The sequence below is a fragment of the Danio rerio genome, chromosome 7, assembly GCF_049306965.1.
Source record: "Danio rerio strain Tuebingen ecotype United States chromosome 7, GRCz12tu, whole genome shotgun sequence".
Taxonomy (NCBI): domain Eukaryota; kingdom Metazoa; phylum Chordata; class Actinopteri; order Cypriniformes; family Danionidae; genus Danio; species Danio rerio.
In genome coordinates this window covers 75,140,001-75,158,954 of record NC_133182.1, presented here as the reverse complement: position 1 = coordinate 75,158,954, position 18,954 = coordinate 75,140,001, and the positions used below count along the sequence as shown (strand labels likewise).

Genomic DNA, 18,954 nt, shown 5'->3' with positions numbered 1-18,954 from the left:
GACAGTTTTTTTTCCCCTAAAACAAAAATGAGAATTTTTCTAAAAAATGCTACTTGATTTAAGTATTTTTAGACATTTGCACTTAAGAAACAAAACAAACTACTATGAAGAAAATATTTTTGAGCAATTCCAGCGTTATGGATTTGACATTTGCAGTAAAAACTCAAAACATAATTTCACACAGAAAGTATATGTTGACATTATATCGAAACTTCTGTTTATATTTTCCAAAATAGCTCACCACAGAGTTATGGGAGCAGAAAAATATCAATATGTAAACATTTTTTATATTTTAAATTAGGAAAATAAACATGCGTTATGGATGTGACAAAAAAGTTTGCGAATTTACAGTCGACAACAGATTATTTAGAAATTCTGACAGTTAAACTGCACAACCCAAAAGAAACAATGCTCATCAAACAGGTATGAGTCGGCTCACTATAGAATTAAAATGATTGATTTTATTTTATTTGACATTTTTGCATTTATGAAGAAAAAGTGTCGTTATGGATGTGACACATTTCCGTTATGGATGTGACAGCTGTGAAATTGCCACTTGTGTGATTTTGGCAAATTAAATATAATAGTTTGAAATACTGACAGATACATTCACGAGTATTTTTACAGTACTGTAAAATACTTGCTAACACAAAAAATGTAGAAACGGTTTGTCTATTTTGCTGAAAACTAAATAATTTTTTATGGCAAGGTTGACATTTGCGTGGAATTGCCCTTTTGTAGAGTTTATATCATTTCCTCTGTGGATCACAGGATGGTCATTTTGTTAAGCTTTAACGGAGCAGCTGGCTGTTATGATAGCGATCATAATAGTGCATGTTTGCTCAATTCACTGAAGACTCTTTCCATGAAATGACTGAACCTGATGCCTTTCAGATTACTTGAGTTTCTTAATAAACACATCCAAACAGTCAAGAAAGAATACATTCATGCTTGGTGAGATATGCAGAATCAGGGCGTGTGTGCAGCTTTAAATAAAAATAAAAAATTGGATGTTTTGTAAATTCAGAAATAACTAAATGGGAACACTAAATCAACATTATTAAAACATTCTTTTTCTGGGTTATTGTCAGAATTTGTTTTAATGAATTTAACAGTGCAAAAGGGGCTATCTGTTGAACTCATAAAGCAAAGCATCGTTATTAGCGAGATCAATTCAATTAATCATTATTTATAAGTCTTTTTTTTTTACAATTCTGTCAAAGCAGCTTCCCATAGAAAAAGAAAGGAGAGTAAAAAGTCATATATTTCAGCGTTTATTCAGAGTATATTTTTAGGCTTTACCCTATAAATAAGCCTGGCTTTCATACTAGACAACCTAGGAAAGGTCTTTTACTGTTTCAAATTTAAAGCGTTGACAATTAAAATTAATTAATATAAACTCTCTAACTTTTATTACATAGATTGTGTCAAAGCAGCTTATACATACCGTTGAAGTCAGAATTATTCGCCCCCCTGTTTATTTTTCCCTCGATTTCTGTTTTACGGAGAGCAGATGTTTTCAGCACGTTTCTAATCATAATAGTTTTAATAATTAATCTCTAATAACTGATTTATTTTATCTTTGCCGTGATGACTGTAAATAATATTTGACTAGATATTTTTAAGACACTTCTATACAGCTTAAAGCGACATTTAAAGGCTTCACTAGGTTAATTAGGTGAACTAGGCAGGATAAGGTAATTAGGCAAGTTATTGTATAACGATGGTTTGTTCTGTAGACTATAGAAAAAAACATTGCCTAAAGGGGCTAATAATTTTGACCTTAAAATGTTTTTTAAAAAATTAAAAACTGCTTTTATTTTAGCCAAAATAAAACAAATTAGACTTTCTCCAGAAGAAAAAATATTATCAGACTTACAGTAAAAATTTCCTTGCTCTGTTAAACATCATTTGGAAAATATTTTAAAAAGAAAAAAAAATTTAAAGGAGGGGAAATAATTCTGACTTCAACTGTATATATAGAAAAGATTGTGGAATATTCTAGCAATTCAGGCAGGCAGGAGAGTAGTGGTAGAAAGCTGGGGTAGCTCTAGTTCAATTAAAACTGATTCAGTTTAATACAGATGTCACTATTGAAGGTCAGTTTGGTTTAATCCAGATCTGTGCGATTCAAATGTCACTGTTAAATGCCAATCTGCTGAACTTACATCGCTCACTTACACACAAAAAGCTCTTTATTTATTAGTGGTTTTATGAAGAACTCAAAGGCAACACAAAAGGCTCCCTTATCAACCAAATGAGGGGAAAAATAGTTTTTAGTTTTACAATGCAGTCATTTATGTCCATTTTTTAAGCTACAAAACCCCCCATATCCATTCTTTATAAAAAATAAATCTATTCAACTTTATTAAAGTAATGAATGCATTCTCAAGCGAAATACTGTTGAAGTCTGAATTATTCGCCCCCCTGTTTATTTTTTCCCCTATTTCTTTTTAATGGAGATATTTTTTTCAACACATTTCTAAACATAATAGTTTTAATATCTTATTTCTAATCACTGATTTATTTTATCTTTGCCATGATGACAGTAAATAATATTTGACTAGATTTTTTTCAAGAAACTTCTATACAACTTAAAGTGACATTTAAAGGCTTAACTACAGTAGGTTAATAAGGTGAACTAGGCAGGTTAGGGTAATTAGGCAAGTTATTGTATAACGATGGTTTCTTCTGTTGACTATCGAATAAACTAGCTTAAAGGGGCTAATAATATTGACCTTAAAATGGTTTTAAAAAATTAAAAACTGCTTTTACTCTAGCTGAAATAAAACAAATAAGACTTTCTCCAGAAGAAAAAATATTATCAGACATACTGTGAAAATTTCTTTGCTCTGTCAAACATAATTTGGGAAATATTTGCTAAATATTTGCTAATACTGCTAATAATTCTGACTTCAACTGTACATGTTTTTGTAGGAAAAAGTCCATTTGTTTAAATTTGGGCAGCACAAAGGAAAATGTCATTAATCTAAATCGATCTGTAATGCATTTATTTATTTATTTATTTAACTTAAAACCGAATCCTTGCCCTGCTTTTTAAAACTTTTTAATTAATTTGTTTGTTTATTTAGCACAAAACCTGCATTTCTTTTTTTAAATAACCCATTACACTTATACTAATACATTATTTATATATACAAATGATGTCAGAATTATTACAAAATTTTAAGGTCAAAATTATTAGCCCCTGTAAGCAATATATTTTTATAGTCTACAGAACAAACCATTGTTATAACTTGCCTAATTACCCTATCCTAGTTAACCTAATTAACCTTATTCAGCCTTTAAATGTCACTTTAAGATGTATAGAATTGTCTTGAAAGATATCCAGTAAAATATTATTTACTGTCATCATGACAAAGATAAAATAAATCACTTATTAGACATCAGTTATTAAAACTATTATGATTAGAAATGTGTTGAAGAAAATCCTCTCTCCGTTAAACAGAATTTAGAGAAAAAAGTAAACTGCGGAGCTAATAATTCTAACTTCAACTGTATATCCCATTATAAAAACGGGAACTTTTTTATAATGCAACTTTGTTGCAACTTTAAATACTTATTCTGCAAAAATAAAGGAATTAAACAAAATTCGTCAAACTTTTTCTAATCGAAGGGAGACTTTGAAAGTGAAGCATGAAGGACAGACAGTTTAGTTTCTTGGACTTGATTACAGAAGCAGACAGAAGTTGTGTGCTTCACAAAGACTCCATTCATTGCTATCCAACTTTTCAAGGCACAATAGAGCGAACCGGAAAACATGCAGCTATTTCAGCATCACAGTGTGTTGTTTGTGATATTAACTGCTTAACTGTCACAGTCTCATGGGCGGATCATTTTTTTTTAATATTTATTTATTTTTTTGTATTCTCTAAACCTGAAGTTATCTTGACAAACTATAAATAATATTCATATATCACCATAATGTTCAAGTGTGAACTCAAAATGTGTGGTGTGACAGTAAAGGGGCTAAAAAACAACTTTAATTATTCAAATATCAAGGGAAAAAATTAATTTGTAAACATTTGCCATCATTATATTAACGTGGCATTTGAATGTACTGAACAATCTGAAACTACAGACATTTTGAATGTGAAACTAAAATGCTTTAGATGCAAAAATATCTGCAGACAAGTTAAAAATAAGCTCTTGAGAATAATATAAGACCAAATAACATTAATGTAACACAGGAAGATTTTATTTTATTCATATGTTGTGTAAACCTTGCCAGAAAAATTCAAGTTTTTCAGACATTCCCTTCTAGTTTTTAGGGAAAAGGTTAAATCCCACCCAAAATGATTTGTAACCCCAAAGAAGATTTCTTCACACGAATTACATCGTTTTAATTTCTGCAAAATAACTTGTAAGCATTAAAGCACATTTTAACACAGTGTGTATTTATAACACTAAATGTGAATTAAGTATGAAGAAATAGGGCAGAAATAAATGTCATGATCTCCAGTTTAGGCTAGCAGAATCCTGTGGACGTAATGAGGACATATGTCTCACGGGAAGGGGCAGATGTTTGCTCAGATGTCACCATGTAAGAGCAAACTGCAAAAAAAATGTGTCTGAGTCAGTGGTGAGGCTGTTGAAATGTTTAGAAAGAAGTCTAAAAAAAAAAATGTTTTTTTTTTTTTAGTATAAAAAAAAAAGTTATCTAATTTTAAAATCCCCCTAGGGTTGAAGACTTGAGTTTTACTATTATTGAATCCATTCAGCCAATCTCAGGATCTGGCGGGAGCACTTTTAGCTTAGCTTAGCATAGATCATTGAATCGGATTAGACCATTAGCATCTCGCTCATTCTGAATCGTCGGTAGTTGCATCGCTACGTCAAATTCCTTAATCATTACGCCAGAATGACATTATCCGATTGTTAAGTGGTGACGTGTTGGTGACGTACTGTTTCCGGGTCCAAGCCGCCACTCATTTGAGTTGAGAAATCATTCGTTTATGAACACTTTTTATTCATATCACACATTAAAGTTAATTTTTTATAAAATAATAGTGTGCACAACAATCTCTGGGCTTGCTGCATAACAAATACCAAAATTTTAACAATTTATAAAAAAATGAATCACTTTCTGGCCATCGGATAGGCATGGATATATATATTGCGATCGTGATTTTCGAAAGTATTAAATCGCTTTGTAAACGTTTATTATTACCATTTCATGAATCTCCCCCATTCAGTTGAATAGAGCGCTTGGACCTAGAAGTCACTTCGCGTGACGTCACACTTAACAAGCAGATAGTTCCTAGGGATATCAGCCAAGAAAATAGCAACTTTTCAATTTCCATTGATTCAATGATTTATGCTAAGCTAAGCTAAAAGTGCTCCCGCCAAACCCGGAGATCTGCTGAATGGATAAAAAAATGGTAAAACTCAAGTTTTTAACTCTAGTAGAGTGCAAAATGAGCCCATTTCCAAAATAAGCAGAGCATACCTTTCAAAGTTATCTCAAGTTATTTGTTGAAATCTTTACAGATGCTAATGGTCTAATCTGATTCAATAATCGATGCTAAGCTAAGCTAAAAGTGTTCTCGCTAATTTCAAAACCAAGTCCATTCAGCTGATCTTAGTATCTGTCGAGAACACGTTTAGCTTAGCTTAGCATAGGTCATTGAATCGGATTAGGCCATTAGCATCTCTTTCAAAAAAATAAGCTTATTTAGTTTTCTCTTCTCTAGCAACATTGTGTACTAAGACTGAAATGAAAAAATGAAAAGTTGATCATTTCTAGGCCAGTACGACTAGAATATTATCGTTCCTTGATTATTAAGCAAGTATTTCCTATCCATATCTTAGTGAGATGCTAATGGTCTAATCTGATTCCATGATTTATGCTAAGCTAAAAGTGCTCCGCCTAGAGCCTGAATGGATTAAACAATGGTAAAACTCAACTAATGGATGGTAAACTAAACTGTTTAGCTCTAGGGGAGTTGTAAAATATTTTCCCAAGCAAGTGGAGTGTTCCTTGAGGAGTAAAGCAGGTTGTTTGCCACCTTACACATTCTGTGTTCATGACCTTATGTTTTATCAGGCTTGATAAAATTCTTGCTGTCTTTATTATGACTAATGTCTCCCTAGGAAAGATTTTTAAAGCACGGAAACACTGTGTACTTTGGAGAAAACACTCTTTTTTATTTAGTAAGAGCTGCATGCAAGCAGATAAGAGTTGCATTCCTATTTACTGACACTCTAAAAATAAACCCCAAATACTTGCGAACCAACCGAGACCAGTGCAGCTTCTGCAGACATTAAAGTCTAGTCACACTACACTGTTCAGAATTTTCTGCGAAATCTACAGGACTTACTGTAAATCAGATACAGCAAAAATACTGCGTTTACATTTCCATCACTGTTTATCTTGCTGTGCATGTATTTTTAGTATTCTACACTGTATCTTTACTGTAAAATATACAGTCATTTTCACAATGCAACTTTTTAAATACAGTAGCATACTGCATAACTGTCCTACAATAAAATACAGCTCATATTACAGTTAAATACTGTCTAATTTACAAACAATTTTAGGGCTGCATGGTATACTGTTTCAGCATTATCGCTATCAATAGTCACATTGCAAGATATGCAGCGTTGTGTTTGGACTGTAGTTTATTATTTGCATGTGTTTTTGAGGCCTGTGATTATATAAGGAGTTTAAAAGCATTTGAGCATAAGAAATTGTATCGTTTGTAACTTTTAAGATGTTTACTTGCAGGATCTCTCAAATCTTTTTACAAGACCTGGAACCCTGTTTTAGACTATATCAAAGGCGCACCTTGTTTAGTTGATATCAGATCTAATAAACAGTAAATAATTGAAAAGAGGAAATATTGACTCCTTAATGTGAACTTTTAATCACAATTTTTTCAATTGTTATTATTATAATTTTATATATTTATTTATTTTATTTATTTATTTTATTTTTTGCTTTTATCGTAAACTTGCTCATTTATTATTATATTGTTTAACAATTTCTTTTAATTCTTGTATTTTTTTTATTTATTATTATTTCTTTTAGAGGATATGTTTGTTTATAATTCATACATTTGAATTTATTTTATTTTAAGGGGATAGTGGGAAAATAAGAAAAATAAGACACTGTAATTTTTCCTTTGTTGTATTGTATACGTATTGTCTTGTTAATCTCAATAAAAAAAATAATAATAAAAAATTGAATTGAATTATATATATATATATATATATATATATATATATATATATATATATATATTTTTTTTTTTTTTTTTTTTTTTTTTTTTTTTACGTAAGTGTACCTGAATACTGTTAGTATTTGCATTTTGACTATTGTTGTTTTTTTTTTACATCTAAACGTTTGGCTTTTTAGGAGATGCTGATGGTCTAATCCGATTCGATTCAAACGTTTGGCAAAACTGAACAATACAATTATGTATTACCAATACAATTGTGTAACTTACCTTTTTGATTTGGCATTTTATCAGTATCAGTATTTTGTCAGAGTATTGTTTGTTTTTAGCTATAATAACTATTAGTGAGAATTGTTTGCTTTAGCCATAATTTTATACTTGTTCTTTGTGATTTGTATTGTTTAGCACATTGGTCAACCTTTGGTTGTGTATAAAAGTGCTTTATAAATAAAATTGACATCGACAAGTATTAAAAAATGTACAAATGATCAACTTTTCACGGTGTAATTTTTTATTTTTGACTTTGTTTTTATTTTGCCAATTTGTGAGTTTTGTTTTTATTTATTTTGTTTTATTTAAACCTTCATTTTACCAAGAAAACATCTTGAGATTTGTAATCTCTTGTTTTAAGTGACCTGAGTAAACCAACAATAAACATCATAGACAACATAGTAAAATAAATCAACACTAAACACATTTTGTTTTCTATAATATTTAGAAACATACTGTAAAATTCTTTAAAGATATAAATAAATAAAATTCTGATGTGTGTTGTCACATCTTAATGAATCACCTTTACCAGACTACAGATATAGTATTTCTGTCTTGTTTTACAGTTGCTTGGCGTGGCTTTCCTCGGAATCGGATTGTGGGCATGGAGTGAGAAGGTAAGAGAAATCCAGTGAATCTACTGCATAATCCATAGAAGTCATCTTTATTTGATAGGAATATTAATGCACATGTGAGGCTGAGATGTTGCGTGTTCTTGACATTAAATACTGTATGAGATGCAGCGGTGGTTTGTTGAGTATGGTTATTTTTAGAATGAATCACTGACATAATTTATATATATATATATATATATATATATATATATATATATATATATATATATATATATATATATATATAATTTTGTTTAATGTATTTTAAATTTACTTGAGTTAGAATTTTTTTTTCTTATTATTGTTATTGTTAATATTGTGTTATTAAAGCATTCTAATTATTTTGATTTTTTCATGTTCCCAGTATATACTTTTTTATTTATTACAGTTTTATTTTAGTACATCAAGTTACATTTAATTAAAATCTGAAAACTTGCTTTGTCAGTAACTGAATTAAAATATTATTTATTATTATTATTAATATTATTATTGTTACATACAGCATTCATATTATTTAGATTTTTAATGTTCTCTCTCTATATAATTTATTTATTACAGTTTTATTTTAGCACATTAAGTTACATTAAATTAAAATACGAAAACTTGCTTTAGCAGTAACTGAAATAAAATATTATTTATTATTATTAATATTATTATTATATATACATTCATATTATTTAAATTATTTATGAATATATAATAAAAATAATTAATTAAATTATAAATAAAAATTTATTTTAGTACATCAATTACATTAAATTAAAATACGAAAACTTGCTTTGACAATAACTGAAATATTCTTTATTATTGCTTTTATTATTATTATAATTATTATTATTATTGTATATTACTGTATATATAGCATTCATATTATTTATTATTATTTATTTTAGTACATCAAGTTACATTTAATTAAAATACAATATCTTGCTTTTGCAATAATATAACTCTCCATATATGTTATTTCAGTTATTTATTTTTATGATTTTACACACAAAATGCCAATAATTAGCAGTTTCACATTTTGTGATTCGTACGTGTTTTTTATTTACACATTCGAATTTCATTTTGGGAATTCTGGTTTGAAAACATTAAAAATATATATAGTTTAAAAGATATATTATATGTGGAGATATTGTGTGTTTCACTTAACAATCGGATACTGTCATACATTTGATTATTGGTGATGCTTATGTTGTCACCTCTGAAAAGTCTGCATTCATAATGACACACTTGTAAATATGTGTGTGTGTGTGTGTGTGTGTGTGTGTGTGTGTTTATCAGGGAGTTCTCTCTAATATCTCCTCCATCACGGATCTGGGTGGATTTGACCCAGTGTGGTTGTTTTTGGTGGTTGGAGGGGTGATGTTCATCCTGGGTTTTGCTGGCTGTATCGGAGCCTTAAGGGAAAACACCTTCCTGCTCAAATTTGTAAGTTTTGATTCTTATTTGTAGTATTTAGTGATTTTTTTTTTTTGAAAGAGCAGGTCACGTGATATTTGAAGTCTCTGCAATAGGTTTGAATGCATCTAACGTCAGGAAGCATTGTAATTATCTCTGATTGTGAGTTTTATATTTTAATCATTCTCAAATGTTATTTCAATATGGTTCAATTTGAATGAATTAAGGTTTGTAAACCACTCTAAGATCACATTTTCTTGTTGCGATTAATTGCTGAAGTGTTCATCACGGTTTACGATATTTTTAAGATTATGGTATTATGACCTATCCCAGCAGACACACAACGTTATAATACATTAATATTAGGCTAGATTTAGGTCACCAGTGTCAAAGGACAATGTTATTTTGACGTCCAATAGACAGTAAATGACGTTGATATTTGGTTGATTTTAGGTTGTGTTGGAAACTGACCAAAATCCAATGTAGAGCCAACATCTTAAACCAACGTCATGTTGACGTCAAATACTGACATTTATTCGCCAAGTAAGGCAACCAAAATCTAATGTCTAATAGAGGTCATAGTGGTAACGTCCACACATAGTCAAGCCACAACATCATTAGACGTTGATATTTGGTTGATTTTAGGTTGTGTTGAAAAGTGACCAAAATCCAACGTCGAGCCAACATCTTAAACCAACATCATATTGACGTCAAAAACTGACATTTATTTCTCAGGTATGACCAAATAATTATCAACAGAAGGTAATGATTCGCACTCAATTGCTTCGTACTGTTTTTATTTGTACTTTTTCTTACATTTTATGGGTGATAACAGACAAACAGACGTTTCGGCACAAAGCCTTCCTCAGTGTGTCAAAAAATTATCAACCAAATTTCAACGTCTGATAGACGTCATAGTGGTGTTAAGGTTATTGCACACTGAATCCGACATTTTCGTACGTTACAAAATAAATTCGACCTCAACATTTTGTTGATCGTATTAACAAACTGCCTGCAAAACTTTCGTCCGTCAAAATCGGGTCAAATTTTTCAGTTTATCGCATCTGAAAAAGCGATTTGATGTGTGTTTTGACAGTTCAGAGCCACCGTACATGCGAAAGGCAAAATACAGAATGCCGTCACTTGACCAGCACAGATCACTTCATGACAAACACAGTGCATAAATTAATATAAAGACAGAATGTGGCAGACGAAAAAATGCATATGAAAATTTCGCACTTCAGTATGCAAAGATCTGTTTTTTTTTTGTTGTTTTTTTGCTCCCAGTTTTCTGTGTTTCTGGGGATAATCTTCTTCCTGGAGCTCACCGCCGGCATCCTGGCCTTCGTCTTTAAAGACTGGATTAAAGACCAGCTCAACTTTTTCATCAACAACAACATCCGAGCCTACAGAGACGACATCGATTTGCAGAACCTCATCGACTTCACTCAGGAATATGTAAGACACGTGTTCATGCCTCAAACACAATGAAAGCGAGAATAGGGAACGCTGCAAATGAGATGAAAGAAATGACGGGATTAAAAAAGGCCAAAGTTTATATCCAGCACATGTCCTGACAGAAGTGCAAACAGGCAGATCTCAGAGCGCTAGCGTGACTTCAAGACTCTTTATCCACCGTCAGCACTCACTAAAATCCCTCGCCGCTCGCTTTTACTGAGCTTTCAGCGCACGTTTTAGAAGGGTGAGCTGTCAGATCCAGATTTTGTTTACTGCCAGTTATAAAAAATGCTTGACATTTAGAAGGTTACTGGGTCAGTCTCAGGAAATGCTGCCATTTGGGACAGGAAGATGTTTTTTATTACTTTTTATTGCCACAGTGGAATGAACCGCCAACTTTTCTGGCATATGTTTTATGCAGCGGATGCCCTTCCAGCCGCAACCCATTACTGGGAAACACCCATAAACTCTCGCATTCACACACACACATACACTACCAATTTAGTTCATCCAATTCCCCTATAGCGCATGTGTCTGGACTGTGGGGGAAACCGGAGCACCCGAAGGAAAGCCAGGAGAACACAGAGAGAACATGCAAACTCCACACAGAAATGCCAACTGACTCAGCCGGGACTCGAACCAGCAACCTTCTTGCTGTGAGGTGACAGTGCTGACCACTGAGCCACCGTGCCGCCAGCATATATGACATTTTAACTCGTAATTAAAAGGCAAGTTTACCCACAAATGAAATTGTCATTAATTAGTCTCCCTCATAGCCTTCCATCTGGTGTTTAAAAGGCCTGAAAATGTTAAGTAAATAAATAATGCAAGCTCTTGATAACTGTACAGTTTAAAGTCATGCGTAAACTCTTGGCCGTTAAAACAACAATGTTGGACTACAGGACGTGTTTATTGGGATGGCATCAGCAAATTTTAGCCTGGCATGCAGAACACATATAACAGCTGAATATAAAGGAAACCATTAAAATGCAATGGTCAGCTATTCCAGCTTAAAACTTAAAAAGCTTATCACTGGTTATATTCATTTTTTTCATGTTAAAAGGATAACTCTGTCATCATTTACTGTTTCTTGTGTTCTTCTTCTGAACACAAATAAAGATATTCTGAAGAATGTTGGAAAAGACAGCCATTTACTTCCATGGTTCAGAAAATCGTGTTTGCATAAAATAAATAATAATAATAACAATAATAAAATTAATAATAATAATAAATAAATAAATAAATAAATAAATAAATGAATAAAATAAAAATAGAAAACAATAAAAAATTTTAAAAAATGAAAAAATAAATAAATAAATAAATAAATCAAAATAAATAAATAAATCAAAATAAAAAATTTGGAAAATATTAGGTTAGATTTAGGTTGCCAGTGTCTAAGGACAATGTTATTTGGAAAATAAAATTAAATCAGATAATATATATATATAAAAAAATTATAATAAAATAATAAAATTAAATAAAAAAAATAAATAAAAATTAAATTATTAAAAATTAAATTAATTAAAATTAAATGAATAAATAAAATAAAGTAAAATAATAAAAAAATTAAAATAAAATAAAATAATAAAATACATCAAAATAAAAAATAATAAAATGTAATAAAAATAAAATAAAATGTAATAAAATTAAATAAAAAATAACATGTAAAATAAAAAAAACATATATAATATATAATTAAATAAATATACTATTGTATTTATAAAACAAAAGAACCACTTGAGTGTGAGTAAATGATGTGGAAAGCTTTCAATTTTGCGTGAACGACTGCAATAAAGAACAGACACACAAATGACACTGTTTCCTAAGCAAAACCCTTCTAACACAGCGTTTCTCTAGCTTTTTTGCTCTGTGCAGCAGATCTGTTTCCAGCAGATGACTTTCCTCGAGACAGATTTAATTAGATATCAGAGTCAGGCAGACGCTGTCATGTTATTTCCTTGCTGACGGTGCATGATAAAGACGACAGAAGCAGTAAAGCTCTGTACATCAGCATCCAATACAGCTGTAATGGGAAACACGGGGGATTTTGGCTTTTCTTTCGTACAGTCGCTCTCTAATGCCACATCTGTGACATTGATGTGTATTAAATAGAGAATACTATCCAATGCATCAGTGCTTACATTGTGCCAATATTCCCAATTATTGCAATTTTGCTTTGATTTTATGATGCATCGTAATTGCATGCCCAATTGTGTGGTTTGTTCAGTGGGAATGTTGTGGGGCGTTTGGAGCAGACGACTGGAACCTCAACATCTACTTCAACTGCACTGACAGCAACCCTAGCAGAGAAAAATGTGGCGTCCCCTTCTCCTGCTGCACCAAAGACCCCGCGGTAAGTCTATATGACCATCACACATTTTAGTTTTGCATTTTTAAATTTGTTTTTATGTCAATACTAGGGATGTAACGGTATTGTAAATACCGTCATACCGCAATATTAATTTTTTTCGATATTACCGAAGTCGCATGACTCGGTAAAACTATAGGTCTTCTGAGAAAATTTGCTCAGGCGAATGAAGCGAACGGGAGGTAGCTTAAACTACATTTCCTATCAGCCCAGGCGTGGCCATAATCCTTTGCGGTCTGCTGTCGCTACAGATCCAGTAATGCGGAAATGGAGTGTGCTGCTAGTAGCGGAGATGAAAAAAAGATGGAAATGATCGAACCTAAAGCGGGTGTTGTCGCCGCGCGCGTACTGAATAGCAGTGTTGTCGCGCACGTTCTGATCAGCTGTGTTGTCTCGCGCGTATTGTAAAGCGCCGAGGGGGGGTTGAGCGCGCATACTCAAGAGCGGTGTTGTCTACTGAAGGGCTGGACGGAGGTTGTGTCGCGTCGCGGGGGCACTTTTGATCGATTTGGAAGGGCATTTTCTATCCAAGACTAAAAAGGGCATGTGCACTGCACAGGTTGAGCCCTATGTGTGCACGTGCCTGCAAGTTGGGGAATACGACTAATAGCAGTCATGGGGACTGCAGAAACACAGCACACTGTTCAGATTGATGCAGACATTGACTTGTACCGCAAAGAGATCTCTATCTCACTCATGGTTTGTCTTCTCAAGTGGGGGAAAGACAATGCACAACGTTACCCACTGCTGTCAACCTGGGCCAAGTCATATCTCTGTCCCAGAATCCTCAGTCCCAAATGAGAGGGTTTTTTTCTGTTGCAGGGGACATTGTAAATACCCAGAGATACCAGCTTTTACCAGATTATTGTTATATGATAATTTTCCTTTAAACCCATCTCTATCTAAGTGAGTGAGTGATTAAATGTTGAATGTGATGAGTTTTCAACAATACTAAATTGAAACTTTATTTTTTTTACATGGTTTAATATTTTTTTGTTATTAAAATTGAAGTTCCTGTTTCAAAGCTTACAGATAGATGGCTAATTTGTATGTCATTGACACTTTTGGCACTTTTTTGGAGTATTTTCAAAAGTTTTGTTTTTCCTGTAAATGATTCAATAAATACCGTACCGTGACATTCATACCGAGGTATTACCGTACAGTGAAATTCTGATACCGTTACATCCCTAGTCAATACTTTAAAAAAAAATCGCTGCAAATGTCAGTTTCCATTTACATTTAATCATTCAGCACAGAAATAACAATGCCAGTGACTCTCAACGCCCACATTTCTTGGAGATGGTTATAAATATACAAACGTTGCACACACAACAATAGACCTATATAAACACGAGCATACTTGCAACACAAAAAACAGTCTAACATCTCTAACATTTTTATAGTCATATACAGTGCATCCGAAAGTATTCATAGCGCTTCCACAGTTTTTTATGTTACAGCCTTATTCCAAAATGGATTAAATTAATTTATTTCCTCAACATTCTACACACAATCCCCCATAATGGCAATGTGAAAAAATAGTTTTTTTATCAGAGTTGACCCCTGATATATAGAATAAATCTTCATCTTTAGTAATTTAACGAATGCTTTGTAACACTTTAACTAAACATTTCTAAACCCCAGTAGTTAAAATGTAAAAAAAGTGCCAATAATAAAACCAATTTAAATGAGTTGCAAAAGTATCTTCGTCATAGTCAGATAACCCCTGTCGTCTTGCTCTTGAAAAATGAAGCGCAGTTATTTTCTGAGCTTAATTCGTATGCCAGTGTTTTCCTGATTAAGAGACGCTGAAAGCTGGAGAGGAAAGTCTGAACAATAGGTGACAGAGCCAAACAAAAGAGCACTATAAAACAGGATTTGGACTACGTGAATAGAGTAAAAATAACATTTCACTGACAATAAACAAGCACTGGGAGCACACTAAACGACAAACAGGAGGAATTATGGCCAGTTATGAGCTCTTAACTCATTGCAGATAAATGTCGTCTACATTAATTCGGTTTTGAGCCCTTCTGTGATTGCAGTCATACATTCAGTTCATTATAAAGGAAACTGCCGGTGATAAATTCACTGTAAGCTACAGGAAGAAAAGATAAGGGAAAAGCATTTATAGTGAGAATATAACTAAAGAAATAATATATTAGTATAAAATTAAAATTAATATTTTACAGTTTAACAATTGCTAAATCCTGCCTTGATGAACAGTATAATTTTCTTTAAAAAAAAAAAAGAAAAGAAAAAACTGACTACGAGTGTGATATTGCAGTTATACAACAGTTCGACGGCATAATCGTGTGTATAAAAAAGAAAATCAAACACGGAGAGTCTCAAAACCCTTTTGAATGAGGAACTACTTTCTTCCGCCATTCCTTCGCATCTGCATCTGACGTCAGAACAGCAAAAACCGTTGCTAATTCACCAGCGTCAATTTAGAGCTAGTGTTTGAATGCTTCTATAGCGTAATGTCTAAAGTGATCACAAAACAGGTGAATTTGCTCACACTTTAGGATTATAAGGCTGAACGGCATGAAATGCCATCAGTCTACAGAGATTTCCCAATATTTCTCTGTTGCAATCGGGAGATCACAATACTACTATGGTATAAATACAGCACTACTAGAGTAGTTTGGAATTATGCTGGTTTTCTTATAGGGATGAACATCTGCAACCGTCTTTGCTCAATGATCGGCTAATGGCTGCCGCCCGCTGTCTCTCAGAAATGATACATTTGTTAAAATAGGCACTATCCTTATAAATAAACTGCATAGTTGCAATCTAAACGACTACATTCTTGACTAAAAAAAGCCTCAAAAGTACATTATGTTGTCCAACAGCAGCAATATTTGTAAAGTGTAGAGTGTCCTCTACTTGTTGCTGTATGTGGGTGGAGTAATACTCAAAGGTGAAGGGTGAAGGGTGGGTTAAGTGCTATTACTGGCAGAATATTGCAAGGCTATCAGCCAATCAGATTCAAGAACCAGACAGTGAAAAGGGTGGTACGAGTGCTGTTTCTGCCAGAATATTGCACAGCTATTAGCCAATCAGATTCAAGAACCAGACAGAACTGGTCTCGATATATATATATATATATACTGTATATATATATATATATATATATATATATATATATATATATATATATATATATATATATATATACACTGTTTAAATTTATTTACACTGTAAAAAGTCATTTGATCTTTAAGTTGTTATCTTTAAGTTAAGTACATTATGTTTTTTTTTTGTTTTGTTACATTTGATATTAATTTTATTGCAAGAATTTTTAACTTTTATTTTGGACTTTTATTCAAAGGTAAAACTAAGTTGTTGTATAGTTCACCCAAAAATACAAGTTTTGTAATCTTTTACTCACTCTCAAATAGTTTTAAAACTATTATGGGTTTCTTTTGAACACAAAAGAAGATATTTTGAAGAATGTTGGAAACTTTTAGTCATTGACTTCTATTTTTTATTTATGTTTTTATTTTTTCATTTTAACGGATGTCAACGGCTACCGGTTTCCAATATACGGTTTCCAATATACAGTTTCTAATATACTTCCAAATAATATTTTTGTGTGTGTGTGTGTGTGTGTATAACATTAAAGGCACTTTTAAAGATTTTTGGGTTGAGTGAATGAGGATTAAATTTTCATTTTTTGGAGAATTAGCCCTTTAAAAATGACAATAGACTCTTTTTTTTCTCTCATGTACATGATGTTAAAAACATGGTAAAATATGCTGCATTGTAAATGTATGTCATTAAAAAAAGTAAATTAATTATTTTAAAGGAGAAAGGGGGAATATTGATAAATATATAGGCTTTAATATATATGATAAATGATTTTCGAAAAAACTGATATAGTACAATATCTTGGAATATCTACAGGAACTAATTTCTTTAGTGTTACATTTTGTAGATGTTTATTAAAGAATTGTCTAATGTGATTTTGGTCTCCATATTAGTGTGGTATAATATAATTTTTGGCTTTCCCAATTCACATAAATAAATAACATCTCCCCTCCCTCTAAATACTGTATATCAATAAAAAGATAAATAAATAAATAAATAAATATTGGGCAAACAAAAAAAACGCTGCATCAAGATTTTCAGAATTGATTTGAAAGAGGAACCGATATTCAGGATGAAACTAAGGGTGCTTTCACACCTACACTTTTGTTTGGGAACCTGTCTCGTTTGCCCAGTTAGCACGGTTCGTTTAGCATATGTGAAACCACCAATCGATCTCGGATCCGCGCCAAATCAATCGCTCCGAGATCGCTTGGATGAGGTGGTCTCAGCTCGTTTGAAACGAACTCTGGATCGGATCGATTGCAGTGAGAAAGCGATCCGATCCGAGCCCGGTTATATCACAGTGTTTTATGGATATGTAATAGGCATACGGCTATATGAAGAGAGAATTATGAGATGGGTGGGAAGTCGAGTCTCCGGATGCCTGCAAATAAATGATAATCTCCCGGTAATCTCGCGTCTCCCTTCCGGTCCTCAAATAGGCTACGTCGCGCACCCTTCTCAGACTGCTTGTCTGTTTGGAAGAAGGATTACAAAATGAAGAAGTGACTCCATCAGGGTTTGCTATTTTCAGTCCTTATCTGGTCACTTCAACACACTGGACTATTGTAGGGCACTGTTGACATGCTATACTGTTGTTAATATTAATGTATTAATGTGTTGTTTTGCAGGAGGATGTCATCAACACACAGTGTGGATATGATGTGCGCGCAAAACCGGTCAGTTTCCATACACTTTGGCCCCAACGGCCTCCCATAGCACTGTGCGTTTATAAACGCTCACATCATTTATTCATCACTAGGATGCAGAACAGAAGACTTACATCCATGTGAAAGGTTGTGTGCCGCAGTTTGAGAAGTGGCTGCAGGACAACCTGACGGTGGTGGCCGGGATCTTCATAGGAATCGCTCTGCTGCAGGTCAGAAGATCAGCTTCATCCAGTCTTTAAAGGCTCTTCACATCATGGACAGTCACTATAAAGACAGCAATAAAGAGAGCATGATGAATGTAAAACAACAGCAGCACTAAAACTAAAGCTACAATGATAACGATGCAGGGAAACAAAATCAATGCATCACTTTTTAAAACAAACTCCATCACTGGCTATTATTATTCTTCATGGTGTGGACGGGCCTTTATTGACTGTATCTGCTGTGTTTATACTTCACGTTTTGCTCTGTTTTTTCTCCACAGATCTTTGGAATATGCCTTGCACAGAATTTAGTTAGTGATATTGAGGCCGTGAGAGCCAGCTGGTAAGAGCAAACGCATGCAAACTCTTTGGTTCTGCTCTACTTTTGCATTCTGTCACAGCACGCTGCTTTCTCTTTCACCCCAGAGCTTATTCATAATGACTGGCTGCTTTAATGCTGTTAATGACTGTGTGCTTCTGGAGTCTTCCCACAGCTTAAAAAAAAAAAAAAAAAAAAAAAAGAAAAACACAAACAGCCCTAGTTTTAGATTTTACTTCAAGAAGCGCCATCTTGTGGACAAAACCAAATGAATATGCTTGCTCAACTTTCACCTTCACTTGTAAATGTTTAAATAAAAAATACTTTTATAACATTTCATTTTAAGAACTATAATAATC

The 18,954-nt window shown here is 32.7% G+C and overlaps 1 protein-coding gene and 1 long non-coding RNA gene across 4 annotated transcripts in view; one reads left to right on the top strand and one right to left on the bottom strand.

Annotated features, from left to right (window-relative positions):
* tspan5a (tetraspanin 5a) overlaps positions 1-18,954 on the top strand; it is a 39,059-nt gene that overhangs the window by 10,548 nt on the left and 9,557 nt on the right. For both annotated transcript variants that reach the window (XM_068222244.2, NM_001006047.2), the window contains 7 exon segments: positions 8,036-8,086; positions 9,368-9,514; positions 10,772-10,942; positions 13,170-13,295; positions 18,035-18,082; positions 18,166-18,282; positions 18,558-18,619. In XM_068222244.2, coding sequence (XP_068078345.1) covers positions 8,036-8,086; positions 9,368-9,514; positions 10,772-10,942; positions 13,170-13,295; positions 18,035-18,082; positions 18,166-18,282; positions 18,558-18,619 — 722 coding nt within the window.
* Positions 16,589-18,954, bottom strand: part of LOC137496241 (uncharacterized) — a 5,376-nt gene continuing 3,010 nt past the window's right edge. The window contains exon 3 of one of the 2 annotated variants that reach the window (XR_012382863.1): positions 16,589-18,337. This is a non-coding gene — a long non-coding RNA (uncharacterized lncRNA). The remainder of the gene's footprint in view (positions 18,338-18,954) is intronic. The other variant, XR_011016442.2, reaches the window with a different exon arrangement.